At 58.8% G+C, this 13,746-nt stretch overlaps 1 protein-coding gene across 3 annotated transcripts in view; it reads right to left on the bottom strand.

The window, feature by feature from the left end:
* Prkag2 (protein kinase AMP-activated non-catalytic subunit gamma 2) overlaps positions 1 to 10,128 on the bottom strand; it is a 213,147-nt gene extending 203,019 nt beyond the window's left edge. For 2 of the 3 annotated variants that reach the window (XM_042677170.1, XM_042677169.1), the window contains exon 1: positions 9,905 to 10,107. In XM_042677170.1, the coding sequence (XP_042533104.1) occupies positions 9,905 to 10,018 (114 nt within the window). In that variant the 5' untranslated portion in view covers positions 10,019 to 10,107. Of the gene's footprint in view, positions 1 to 9,904 lie in introns of all 3 variants that reach the window. The other variant, XM_042677172.1, reaches the window with a different exon arrangement.
* Positions 10,129 to 13,746: the final 3,618 nt, after the last annotated feature.

Genomic DNA, 13,746 nt, shown 5'->3' on the forward strand with positions numbered 1-13,746 from the left:
CTAGCTTGACTTCTAGTTTTCCTTACCAGCCCCCGTGTTGTGGGGGGCAGGTCAGAGGGTGGGGGACCCTAGGGGGCCGAGAGGTGGCAAGGAACAGATGATGCATGGCACACTCCACAGAAGCCACGGCCTAACCAGAGACAGGTAATGTATCCAAAAAGAAAACTGATTGGAAGCCGAAAGAGAGGCAAGGCGGAGGCAGCGGTGGGGCCGGGCGGGCAGGGCCCAAGCCCACACCTTCCCAGAGACGCGGAGTAAAGAGCCCTGGCACCCACAGGACAGCCAGCTACAGAATGTTCCAGACACCCAGCGGAGGCTTTGTTGTGACTGCTTCACAACTTTCTTCTCCCTGTCTGTTCTTCGCCCTTGTGGACGGGCGAGGATCGGTGCTGGAGCGTGACCCTCGGTGGAGGCCGCTCAGCGCCTGCAGGTAAAACCAGAATAGTCCACTAGGCCTCACGGTGTGTTTTCGAGAACAACGAGTCCTGTCTGCAGCCTGAGGGCTGGGCACCACCGTGGACCACAGAAGGGGCGGCAGTGGAGGGACTCGGGCAGATCACAGGCGCCTGGAGCCTGTTCAAGCAGAGCTGTGTTCAGGCGCCTCCTGACCTCGGATCTGAGAAGCAGATGCAGGGCCAGGCAAGTGAGCTCCCACCTGTAGCCTCGGGAAGGCTTTCCATTGTCCCAGAGTCCCTGAAGCCCGGACACTCAAGCTCTCCAGGCTGGTCCAGGACGAGCACCCCATCTTTCTGGCTTCCTGGGGAGCCATCAGGCACCCTCCGGGTCACTCCCCCTCCTGCAGTCCAGAGGCAAGTCAGCTGGCCGAGGCCCTCCCTGATCAGAACAGCGGTACCAGTGCGGTAGCGCTGTCCAGCCTCTCCCCGTCTGAAGCAGAGAATATTCTATTGCCTGAGCCCAAGGTCACTGAAGAAACCTCAAAGGGCACGGGACAGGTAGAGTGGGGAAAAGACAAATAACCTCTTTCTCCTGACGCTGGCTTCTCCCCAGGGGCAAACAATCTCAGCCATTCACTCATCTCGGGGGGCCCAGGAGGCTATCAAGCTTTGGGGGGACCCCGCTTGGCAACCCTGTACCCCTCTCCTATCCCTGGGACAAATCACCATTCTCGAGGTGCTGGAGTCAAATGGAGGCCTTCCCCTCCAGTCCTCCTTAAATGCACACACGTGTGCACAGAGCTACAAATCCCCCGTGTCACTTCCACGGTGTGCAGTAACCGGAGGCTGCGTCAGTTCATGACACCGGTATGTCTCCCTGCGTGGCACGTGCTGACGGACCCAGCGGTTTAGTTACTGGTTCGTGAACTGTATACAAGTCCTTCCCGACCTCGGCTGTGGTCTTCCGTGGCCTTCCATGGCCGCGGCTCTTCCCCTTCACAAGCATGCAGTCTGTTCTCACCTCCAGCATCGGAGCCAACAGCCGGAGGAACACTTCCGTCTGAGACGCGCTCTCCACTGCTGCCCAGGTGGCCACCGTGGAGCCAGCGTGGCAGTGGGGGTGGGGATGGGCAGGGGAGCAAGGACGCTCTGGCCTCCACCCGAGCCGAGCCCCCGCATGAACTCAGAGACCAAGTGTCAACCAACACTTCCTAGCACAAAGAGCCAACGGTGAAGAAGAACATGCTGGCTGGTCTGATGATGTGAAAGTGGTCGCTGTGAGCTGGTCAGAGGGTGGCTGTGTGTCCCGCTCCGTCCCGTGGCTCCCGTCCGCCCACTCAGTATGACGGCACAGGACAGGCCTGTGTAAATGAAGGGGGACCCGGGTCCCCAGTAACCTGAGGGCCCGCATCTCCCGATGCATGTTTTAGTGATCCTTCCAGCATTCAGTCATTGGGAAACAAAAAGTTAGAGAATTCTTCCTAGCATAGGACTCTGACGGTTATAGGTATATTTGAAATGAGAAGGGTCAAGAAACACCTACAAAGATCAACTACAAAGGGGCTGAATGCAGAGTAGAGGGGGCCTGGTCACCCCAGCAAGCCACCAGGAGCAGCCAGAGATGGGGAGCCCAGCCGTGGGAGCGGCCACCACGGTCAGGACACGCTGACCCGCTGTCCTTGTTCAGCTCTGATGGTTCACAGGACACCAGACAGGGCTGAGCAGAGAGGTCGAAATGCAGGGAGTCGCAGGAGACGTTTCCCTCGGCAGATGCCGTGGGAGTCACCAGGAACCTTGAAGAACCAGGCCTCCCTCTCTCTCCTTCCTTCCTTCCTTCTTTCTCTCTCCCTTTCCTTCCTTCTTTCTCTCTCTCCTCCCTTCCTCCCCCCCCCTTTTGTTGGTCCTAGGGTTTGAACTAAGGGCCAGGGCACTGTTCCTGAGCCTCTCTGTGCTAAAGGCTAGCACTCTACCACCTGAGCGCCACTTATTGGAGACAAGGGTCTCACAGACTTTTCTAGCTGAGCTGGCTTTGAACCCTGATCCTCAGATCTCAGCCTCCTGAGTAAGCTAGAATTACTGGCATGAGCCACCACCACCCATCCAGACTTTTTCTCCTACAGTACAACAGCTAATAATATTTCATGTATGAAGTCCAACCCTGGGACAAACTGAAGAGACAAGGTGAGATGGCTCATATCAACATTCACATCTGGCCAATCAAAACTGCTCCATAATGCCTATCTAAACCAGACTAACAACGGTGACGGCAACAGTAGCTGATAATCAGTACTACATAGTAATACTGATGAAATAAAGCTGAGCTGCACAGAGGATAGTGCTCCCTGGGAAGCCTTCGCAGGCAGGATGCTGTTGGCCCAGGACATGGAGCTGTGCTGGCTTCAAACCCAAGACTGGGGCCTGCTGGTGGGACTGGTGCTCTGAGCACGTGGAGCCTGTCTGACCTTAGAAACAGAGAGACCGAACTGCCTTCCTGTCCCCACCTGTCTGCATCCCCGCCCCAGGACGGGATCGGGGGAGGTGCTCCAGACAGTCACGGGCCTGGGGCCCACGCTTGCTTTCGCCCAGCCCCACCACACTTGGGAGCAGGAGGTGGTTTAAGGAAAGTCCGGGTCTTGCAGGAAATGTAGGCAGAGCTGCACGTAGAGGAAGCAAAGACCCCGCATGATGCCGTGGCCCACCATGTCAGGCCAGGCCAGAGCAGGCCCTGTCCGTACACAGCGCCTGAGCTCCTCCTCAAAACGCTGTGCCCCGGGATGGACGGACAGAGACAGGAACTGTGGACGGCTGCCGCTGCCCCTGTGCTCCCAGGGCAGGGGCCCTGCCAGGGCCCAACCAGGTGGCTTTCGCCTGCAGTTCTAGAGGCCAAGGTCAGGTCAGCGGCCCCGTCTCCCTCCCTCCCTCCCACAGGAGAGGAGGATCCTTCCTGCTTCTCTCTCGTACCTTCTGGTCTTCCCACATTCCTTGGCTTGTGGCAGTATCCCTCCACTCTCTGCCTTCAGTTTCCACATGACCTTCTTCCCTCTGTGTTGCTGTGCCTGAATTTCTGTCTTACAAAGACATGGGCAGATGGTGTGAGATTTAGGCCTGCCCTAATAATCTCGTCCCAATGTATGTCTTTATTCCATCTGCAAAGGCCCTATGCAAAGGAAGTGGTGAGTTAGGACTCCCGCTTTGCAGCTCACTTCATACCTTCCACAGCTGCGACAGGACCCAGCATAAGGGCACAAAAGACCCATGAGCTACCTGACCCACAAACATGGGGCAAGCCAGGAACATGGCCTTTCCAATTCTCCAGCTCTCCACCATTATGTACCCAATGAGAGCGTGTGCCCCTTTCCACAGAGCTCCTCTCCCCAGCAAGAGGCCACATGGCCGCCGCCCTCCTGCGGGTCCCCACAGGACAGCAGAGCGGCAGGCTTCCCACAGCCGCAGGGGCAGACCTCTGCTTCTCAGAAAAAGGTTACTGAGAGCAAAATGGTCTCTGTAGAACATTCATCAGCAACTCTGCTGCCCAGCCTGAGTACACCAAATCACCGAGACTTTGGCAGAGGCCCCAAGGCCCAGAAACAAGCCGATTGGTCTCTGGCTAGCCATGAGTCTGGCAGAGAGGGCGTCCTGCCAACAGGAAGTAAAGAACGGGGATGAAATTATTTTCAAAGTAGGTAGTGGAGGGAAGAGATGAGGGCAATTCTGACTGATAAGCAGGCCAGCGCTGGGTGGGAGGGGAGGGGGCTGGGGATTTAACCATTTCCTCTGCCCTGGCTGCTGAGCAGGCACACCCAGCCACAGGGGGTCTCGGGTGGCTGAGCTTAAGGGAACACAGCCCGCCCCGCCCTGCCACGGCCCTCACCCCTCATGTGGCCCCTCTGATCCCTTAAGAGCGCAGTCACAGCTGGCTAGCCAAGCAAATGAAGGGCTGTTTCAACTTGGCTGCTCAGCGATGTACCGGCCTCTGCTTGGTCCACATTGAAAAGATGCTGACGAGATTTGGGGGTTATCAAGATGGGTGAAAGAAAGAAATGGGAGACACCTGGTGTTTCACAGGTGGTCATGTGTATGGCTCATGCTGGGGCAGAGTGAGGGCGGGTAGAGGAGCCGCGAGCAAAGAGCCTGGGCTTGGGAGGGCAGACGCTCCCCCAACCGGCCGGCCTGGTGAGAGGCCAGAGCTCCCCAGAAACGGAGAAGAAAGGTGCCCAGAAGTGGAAAGTCCCTGGCAGGGAGCTGAGCAGATCAGAGAGGGACAGTGCAAAGAGTAAAACAGCCAGGAAACAGCATCCTGGCAGTTATATGTTAGACATAAATAACAGAGTTATCTGGAAGTTTTAGAGAACACAGCTCTCTGAAAAGAGTTATGCACACGAAGTCCGAGCCGCTGAGAGAGAGCGCAAGGAGTTAAGTTTTCCCAAATCATTTCTTCAGCTCACCTCAGGCCAGTCAATTAATTACCTAGTGTTCAGTCAACTGTGACTTACACAGGCCACGATGGCCAGGGGAGATTCTGGCCAGGAAAGATGGGACCCGGGGAGGAAAGCCATGCAAAGCAAACAAGCAGGGAAGACGGCTGCCTGGCTGCCTGGCAGACCAGAGGCCAGCCCTCCGGGAGCCTCAGCACAGAGATGGCCGCAGGATCAAGTGTCTGCACTCACCGGTGGGCAGCCTTCCCACCACCAGGCTCCCATGCATGGAAAGCAGAGCAAGGGCGCACACTGCATGTGCACCTTCATGAATGGTCATCTGTGACCACCCCACAAGTGTGGGATTCCGCAAACCCATGGCTTTGCATGTGCTCTGTGCTACTCTCCCATGTCCAGCCAGAGGAGGTCCAGGCTGCCTGCTGTGGTAGCGTGGAAGGAGGGAATCACAGTGGCTCGTTAGCAGCCCTTTCCCTCCTGGCCTGTGCCCTCCACCAGAGCGCTCTGCCCAAGCTCTGGCACCACTCCACACCACGCCGGCTCAGCCTCTTCATGTTCCCAAGGAGAAGTAGTGTCCATGCTGCATCTGTGAACCAGAGCTCAGAACAGCCCTGCGGCTCAACACCAAGCAGCCGGGCTCCCAGAGGTCCCGAGAGTATACTCTGGGCCTGACAAGAGTCATGGGGACACAAGATACTGAAGAGCTGGGTCCAGAACCCTTCCAGTGTGGCCTAACAGGCTCACGCCACTTGAGCTACTCTGTTTGGAGGCCAAACTGAGAATCTGTCTTTATGTGGAAGCCAGAAATAGCCTGCCTTTGTTGAGAAGTCTGTAGCCAAGCAGACCTCCTTTGACCGACAGCTAGAAAAGTACAGATGATGGTTAGAAGACGGAGAGATGATAGGTAGGGTAGACAAATAGGTAGATAGGCAGATAGATAAGTGATGGATGGATAATGGATGGATGAATAGACACAAAAAAAAGGAATAACGCACAGAAACAGAAGAAGTGGACGAGGCACTAGCAGGGGGAAACTGGAAATCACATGTTCCAAACACCAGTCAGGACAGAGCCGTGGGTCTCTCCCTCACATTCTCATTCAGTTGCACAACTATTTAAAGATTAAAATTGTTTTAAGAAATTTTGATCCCATAGGTCTAGGCTGAGATCTAGGATTTCACATTTTAAACATTTAACATTTTACTTTTTTTTTTTTTTTAACACACATTACTTAAGCTGCTCCAAGAACAGTGAAAAACAATGGAAAAACACTGCCTAAATTAGGCTAACCCAAACTAATTAAAGGCTCAAGATCCAAACTAGCCAAGGCCAAGGTCAAGGCTCACAGCTCTATGCTAACATCACCGCCTTTCCTTTCCCTAGAACTCCAGTCCAGGGTGTTCCCATGGGGTAAGGGGCAGGCAGGAAACACAACACCACACGGCTCCACCGGCAGCCACGGACACCTCACCCACACAGAGGTGGGCATCTCCGCTTCGGAGTGAGGCTCCCGGTGGCCATGTATAGGCAGAGGCGACGTGAGAACAGTCATGGCTTCACACCTTCTGCTTGCGGGGCTCTCATTCTACTCTGTCTCCAGTGAGCCTAACATCTGGAAAGATTTCTGGAGCCTTTCTCCCAAGAGAGCCAAGCGTACATGCAGTCTATCACCAGTGTCCTAGCCAGTGGTGAAGGATCGGACCCTGGCTGCCTCAGTGTCCCCACAAGCCCCTGCTTCGCTCGGGTCCTTTTCCTGATGCCCTCCCTCCCTCCTCCCCTGGCTGCCAGCCCTGCCCCCAGCTTTCAGGCAGTACCAAGACCTACAACCTGGCATCCAATAGTAACTTGACTACAGCATGTCCACAAGACCAGGGATTTTAGCTTTCACAGGGAGGCTGCCTTTTCCCAGACGGGGGAAAAATGTACGCTTGCTCTCAAAGCTGGATGCCACCCACAGCCACTGTTCCAGTGAATTAGCTAAAGTCATTCCCATCGCCCGCAATGCTGCCATTATTGCTCATTTATACCAGGGGGAAAAAAAAAGCGGAGGCAGGGCACGGGCGTGCCACGGTGCCCATCACTGAAGCGCTGGCTCCGGTCCAGGCCCAGCACCACTTGACCTCAACGAGCCTCCGTGCTCTGCCCACGGAGCAACCCATGCTGGCGTAGGAAGAGGCTGATGTTTAGCCTGCAAGACATCAGCCAATGCATCCTGACCCAGGGGCCGTTTTCCCATCCTCAGTGCCCAGCGGTCGGTCCTGTGCAGTTTAGAAGTGATTGAGCAGCTGTAGTCTCTGGCCAGCTACAGCCCCGCTGCCACTGGAGCAAAGAGAATAACCAGGGCAACAGGCAAACTGATCAGAGCCCAGAGCTACGCAGCCATTTCCCAACTCCACAAGCCACTGCTCTGCTGCATGCTAGAGACGGCAGCCAAGGTCCAGCTGGACAAACAGACAAGCTACTCAACACCGGAGGCCCTGGATGGCACCAAGTGACCACACCTTCCAGTCCCAACATGTTTCGGAGCGACTCCTTGGAATCCGAACCATGCTCGGACACCACTGTCTCCCAACTCAGGCATGAGGAAGCAGATGTGGATCCTCCTGGGTGTGTGTGTAGCCCTCAGCACAAACACACATGGGTGTGAGGAAGCCCTGGTTTCCCCTCATACCATGCCTCCAGACTGTTTCTGACCCCAGACAGCAGCAGACCTGCTGTTCCAGGCGTCCCCTCGCCCTTCCTCCCCAGCCCCTGCCCTCCCTATGGGCCCGCAGGCCTTCACCCCACATGGCTTGAGGTCAGCTCATCAGCACACCATCAAGGCCCTTACATGCCACTCTGCCCTGAGTCCAAATGGCTTTTCTGGAACATTATTGCATCATCTATTCATGGCGTCTAAGTTTAGACTCCATAGCTTAAGTCAGGCACCGCCAGCAGCCCAGTGGGGTGTGTGGATCCAGGAGGCCAGGAAAGTCAGCAGGTGCACTCTGAACACAACTATGCCTCCCAAAATGGGGCTCATGGCTGCCAGCTACACCAACCACGTCACCCATGGTGGAGAGCTCTCAGGGCACTAGACTAGCTGCTCCGGGGCCCTGCACTAAGCCCAGCAAGCCACCATGCCCAGGGAACTTGAGGCAGAGAGAAACTCAGGTGAACTTAAACATGGGCCTAAGGAACAGAACGCCCAGGGTCCTATTCTTATCTGAAATCCCACTTTAACGGGACATGTTGTATCATGTCTGCCAACCCTGTTTCCAAGGCCTGCTTGGTCTGGTCTCCAGTCCTCCCTAGGACCTCTGTCCTTACTCCCTTCACAGGACATGGCTTTCCCCGCTCTGGAGGCGGCCACTGCATCGCTCCCTCTGGGTGTTGAGTTCCTCTGTACACTTGGACCATAGCTCTCCCTCCTAACCCTCCATACTGCTGCTGTCCGCCCTGGTCAGCAAATGGCCTGGGATCACTGGTTAGCCCACACTTAGAATCCTTACTTTTCCAGCCAGGTTTAAACTCTCTCCTCTCCTGGCCCCGTGACCAATGGGAAAGAATGAGTAGATGAAGCAGCCCACTCATCCCACCAGCAACCGAGGCGGGGGAGGACAGAAGTCCGGCACATGGACACACCCGGATAACCACTGTGGAACAACTGAGTGACGACCCTTTGGGCAGAGGGCTGGGTCACGCTGAGTGGTCAGAGCATCCCACCCACAGCTGGTGCTTCCCACGTTCAATGTGACCTCTCTGTCCCTTAACTGGTTCTGAATTTTACCATTTCCACTGGCACTGCCCCCAGAAGTGTGTGCGCACACACACAGCACTTGGATCAGGCTTTCCTAAGCATTGCCCACTCACTGGACAATGTCACATTCCCGTCCCCTCCCTCCCTTTTCAAATGAGACACTCTAACCTGTAGGTAATAGCCACACTTTCCGTTGTAAAGAGCTTTACCTAAATCATTTTATTTCAGTAGCCCTGTAAAGCAGGCCGGCCAGGGACGTTATTTCTCCAGGTAACAAGCAGGACAGGTGGCTGGCTGGTGATTACAGATTTTGGAAGCAATGCCTCATTTTCAATGCATAAATTCGGTTTAAATGTCACCTATCAGTGATGTAATCAGGATTTTTTTTTCCAAATAAAACCCTGGTCGCCGTATTTGGGTAATGCTCATGGTGACCACACAGCCCAGCGTCCCTGGGCTTCCAGGGTGAGGGAGAGATCCCCAACTTCAGGCTGCTCCTCCAGGCAACCATCAGACGTGTGAGGGGTTCACCTCCCTCCGAAGCTCGGGTCCGCACCCCGGGGGGGTTGGGGGGAGCGGGACGGCCTGGGCTTTGCTGGCAGAGCGCAGAGAGAATGCGTCCGGCGTCCCTGCCAGGGAAGGGTCCCACCCTGGGAGGATGTGGGGATCACAGCGCACCCCACTTGGCCCCATGGCACGTGTGCGGCCCGGAGGGGGCCTCCTGCACCACCTAGCCCTCCGGGGTGAGGACCGGGCCTCCGGCCTGTGGGGGACGGGAAGGGGGGGCGCACGACCCCGCCCCGCTCCTCCTGCCCCGCCGGACCAGCTCCACCGCACACACCGATCGATCTGCGTCGCCAAAGTCCAGCCCAGACTGCTGGCGTGGCCGAGGCTGAAGTTCGCCCCTAGCCCCAGAGAGCACAGAGCCCCAGGGAGGAGCCCCCCGGCCCGCGCGCGAGCCCGACGCGTCCCGCGAACTGCTGGAGACGGAGACGCATTCGGGGCGCAGCTACCCGACTCCCCCAGCCCCGTCCCGCCAACCCCAACCCCGCCGCCGGCCCTGCTCGGCAAAACAAAGCAAAACACGCCGCCCCGCGCCCGCGCCCGCACCCGCGGGACCCCGGCTGCGCCCCGCCGCGCGTCCCGCTCCGCCGCGGCAGCCCCGGCCGACCCGGGACGCCCGAACCCCGGCCGCACGCGGGTGGGGGACGACATCCAGCTTCAGCTCCGACGCCCAACTCGGCCCCCGTCGGTGCGCTCCCCCTCCCACGGCAGGCGCCCCGAGATCCCCGCGCGGGGCGCCCGCGTCAACCGCCTGGGCGTCGGCCCAGACTCACCGGGATGTGCACCCGCAGCGACCGCCGCTTCGGGCCGGGGTTCTTCTTCCCGCCGCTCCCGCCAGGGCCGCCGGCCTCTTTCTTCTTCTTGGCGTCCATGGTCGCGCTTCCCATAACTTTCGCCGGCAGCGGGTGCCGGCGCCTCGCCCTCGGGGTTCGGTCCCCTTCGCCGCCCCTGCCGCTGCCGTTGGGCGGGAGCCGCGCGCTCTTTGCCCCCCACCCCGCCCCGGCCGTGCCAGCCCGGAGACACCTCGCGGGGGCTCGGGCAGGAGGCGGGGCCGGGACGCGTGCGGCGCCCGGCGGGGACCGGCGCGGGGCGTCCGCCCTCCCCGACTCGAGCCCGCGGGGCTCAGGCGGTCCCCCGCCCGCGCCGCACCCGCGCCCGCGCCCGCGCGGCCGAGCTCCCCGGCCGGGCCACAAAGTTTTCCTCCCCGGGCGGCGCGCGGCCACGCTCGCCTGGCGCGCGGCTCCGCCCCCGGCCTCCCCGCGGTGCTGCGCCCGGCAGGTGCGGTTCGCCGCCCGGATCTGCCCCACGACTCCTGCCCGGCAGGGCCTCCCGGGCCGCCCGCGCGCCGGGATAGGCGCCTGGGCCCGGAATCGAGCCGCCGGGAGCCGGGGCCGGGGCCGGGCCGCCGCCTCCCCGGCCGGAGGGATGGCGGGCGGCTGGCTGCGGCGGGGCTGCGGGCACGAGTCCGGGCGGCGGCCCGGCGGCCCCGAGCCCCGCGGGGCGCGCAGGGCAGGGCCCCGCCCCCAGCCGCTCGCGGGGGCCGCGGGGGCCGGGCCTGGCGCCGGCCCGGGGCTCGCGGGCGGTGGGAGGCGGCGCGCGTTGCACAGGAAGTGCGCGGCGTGCGGCGTCGCTGCCCGGCCCCGCCGTGCCCGGGCCGCCGCGCAGCCGACCCGGCTCCGGGTCCCACCGGAGCCGATTCCGGGTCCATCTCTTGTCGCAGCGTCGGTGTAGGCCCGACCCACCCCGAAACGCGCACGCACAGGCCCCGGGTTGCCCGCCGCAGAGCCGCAACGCCGGCTCATCAGGGGGCTCTGCGGGGTCGCGCCCGCCCCCCACCGGGGTGCGGGAGTGGGATTCGCCCTCCCCTGCGCCAGGACTTGCGCCACGCACGTCTGGAGCCGCGGGGCGGCGGGGACTGCGGGCGGCGAGGGTGGGCGTGGGCCGGAAGCCCAGGGCCGGGGTCCACGTGCCGCCTCCCCAGCCGCAGAGGGGCGCCGAGGTGTCCGCCCCGCGTCCTGGAGTTCCGAGCCCGTGTCACCGCGGCTGCCCACGGGCATCGGCCCTTCGCTCCCCTCCCCTGCAGGCGCGCTCCATCCGAGTCCCCGCCGGCCTGGCACCGGGGCTCTGGGTGGGGTGCCCTGCCTCCTCCGCTGACCATCGGAACGAAGCCGGGCGGGAAGGACCTCCAGTCCCCAGCACCCGCTCCGGGGAGATGGGACATGCCAGGGGTCCACAGCCCCCCCGGGGGGTTCCTTCCTAAGGGAATTCTTTACAAGTGTGTTGCTTCCCAAGATGCGGGTCAGAAGCAGGAAGGGACATGGAATGCAGCGCAAATGGCCAGGGGTCCTGCCCTCCCTCCAGATCCGTCCTCACTTCAATGTCAGAAGGGGGAAGTCGTGTCGTTGCTCGTGTGTGTGTGTGTGTGTGTGTGTGTGCGCGCGCGCGCACGCGCGCGCGTGTGTGTGTGTGTGTGTGTGTACCCACACACCAGAACTGGCGCTCAACCTCAGGGCTGGGCCCTGTCCCTGAGCTTTCTCACTCCAGGCTGGCCCTCTGCCGCTTGAGTCAGAGTTCTACTTTTTTTTTCCTCTTTTTTAAAATACTTTATTGTAAAGATGAGGCCCAGAGGGGCTACAGTTACATAGGGCAGGGAATGGGTACATTTTGAAGTGTCACCTCTTCCCTTGTTTTCTCCCAGGTTTTCCTCTCCACCCCCCTCCCCAACAGCTCCATTTGGGACTTTTGCAGGTTAACTGGAGATAAGAGTCTTGTCACATTTCTGCCTCAGATGTCAGCTCCCTGGGTAACTAGGATTACAAGCATGAGCCACTGGCTCCATGGCCAGCTGGGAGTCTGTTTCTGGGTGAGGCCGGCTTAGTGCTGCATCTCTTCCCGGGCTTGTGGTAATGCTTGACTCAAAGATGTTTAAAAGCTGCACCTGGAGTAGAGGCCTGCAACCAAACAGAGGCAGAAGACAGATTACTTAGGCCAGCTGAGCAGGGAGGTACATTAATCCCAGCTGAAGGGATTGATCCTGTTTCTAGAGGGAGATGGAGTTTTGCATCTGACTCCAGCCCTTGCAAAGGTATTGAGAGACCCTATCTGAAAGACAATCTAAAACTGAAAGAGCTGGGGTGTGGCTCAGGTGGTAGACTAAGCACTATCCTCAGTACAGCTACAATAATAATAATAAAGATTTTCAAGCACTTCTGAAGCATCCTGCCAGTGGTTTAATTTTCCTTGATCTAATGCCCCCCCCCCTTTCCTCTCATCTTGTCTGTTACTACCTATGTGCATGAAGCCACGCACCGTCTTCAGGGAGCACTGCAAGTTTGGACCCTTAATGGGTTTGAAGTCCTGAGTCCTAGGAGGCCTCCTAGGATCAGCAGATGGACATGTGTGTCCAGCAATTCCAACACTTGTCCATAACGTATTCCAGTACTTCGTGTGTCCCGTAGCTCACTCGGAAGAACTGCCATAGTCATCCCACGGAAGAGGGATGCTGAGCCCTTTATGAGTACATGAATGATCTGCCCCCCACCCCTGCAAAGCTTTGCACAAGTCCCCCAAGGCTCTAGGAAGCATCTCCTGGGCGCAGGAACAGCGTATCCCAGCTGCCCCGCTGGGCTGCAGCACAGCTGGAGAGAGACACAGCAGCTCAGTCCTGGGCAAAAGAAGCCCTTGGAAATCTAAAGCAGCAGGCCTGGGCTCAGGGCCCTCTGTCCCTGCTGGGTTAACTCGCCAGCCACTGGGTCATCTGATCAGCATGACAACTGAGGAGAAGTCAGAGTCTTCTTTTTAGACTTTCCTTTCTGTGTGGGCACCAATAGTGTAACTTCAAAATGCCTTTCGCTGCCTGCCACAAAGGGACACCCGTTAATTAGCACTGATCCCAAGGGAAACAGAGGCAGAACTCAGGATGAACTGGAGCACTGCCTAGGGAGGACTTCACTCCTGGCCACCCCTTCCTGGGTCCACTTTGCTTGTACAGGCAGTTCCTTTATCTCTGCCCTAGCCTGTCCTTCATCCGTCGTGGGGGTCAGCCACGGGCAGCCCTGATAGTGAAATCTAAGAAGTGCTTTGGATTAAGGTGAAGGGGCATGCTGGAGCAATGTTCTCCCTGGAGGACAGGGCTCTGCTCCCTGCTTCTCTCCAGAGAGTGGCCCGGGTCAGGAGAGTTCCCTACGCTAAGCCATCCTCTGGAGCAACAGATGGGCAGGCTGGGTGTGTGGCAGGGTGGAGGTGCCTGTGAAGGAGAGGAGGGGTAAGCCCAGCAGCCCCTGCCCTCACATCAATAGCATTCGTTGGAATTGAGGTGTTTGGTCCTGCAGCAGCTGCCTTTGTGTAACCATTCACAGGGAAGCCATGTGACTCCGTGATCCGACCCCCTGCACCATCCAACAGACGTAAGGTTTGTGCTGCCCAGGTCACAGAAGTGGATGCAAGGTCTGTGCACATGGGTTCTTGACTTACTTATGAGCTTAGAGCATGTAGCCAGTAGACCAGTGAACTCTGGGAAATGCTGAATCCCGCAGTTACCTGAATATGTCTCATGACTGATGTTTGACCTCTCCCTCACCCATCTATTGGTGCATGATTAAATAATGCAAAGTCA

Source organism: Dipodomys spectabilis, unplaced genomic scaffold (assembly GCF_019054845.1).
Source record: "Dipodomys spectabilis isolate Male_0828 unplaced genomic scaffold, ASM1905484v1 ptg000034l, whole genome shotgun sequence".
NCBI lineage: Eukaryota > Metazoa > Chordata > Mammalia > Rodentia > Heteromyidae > Dipodomys > Dipodomys spectabilis.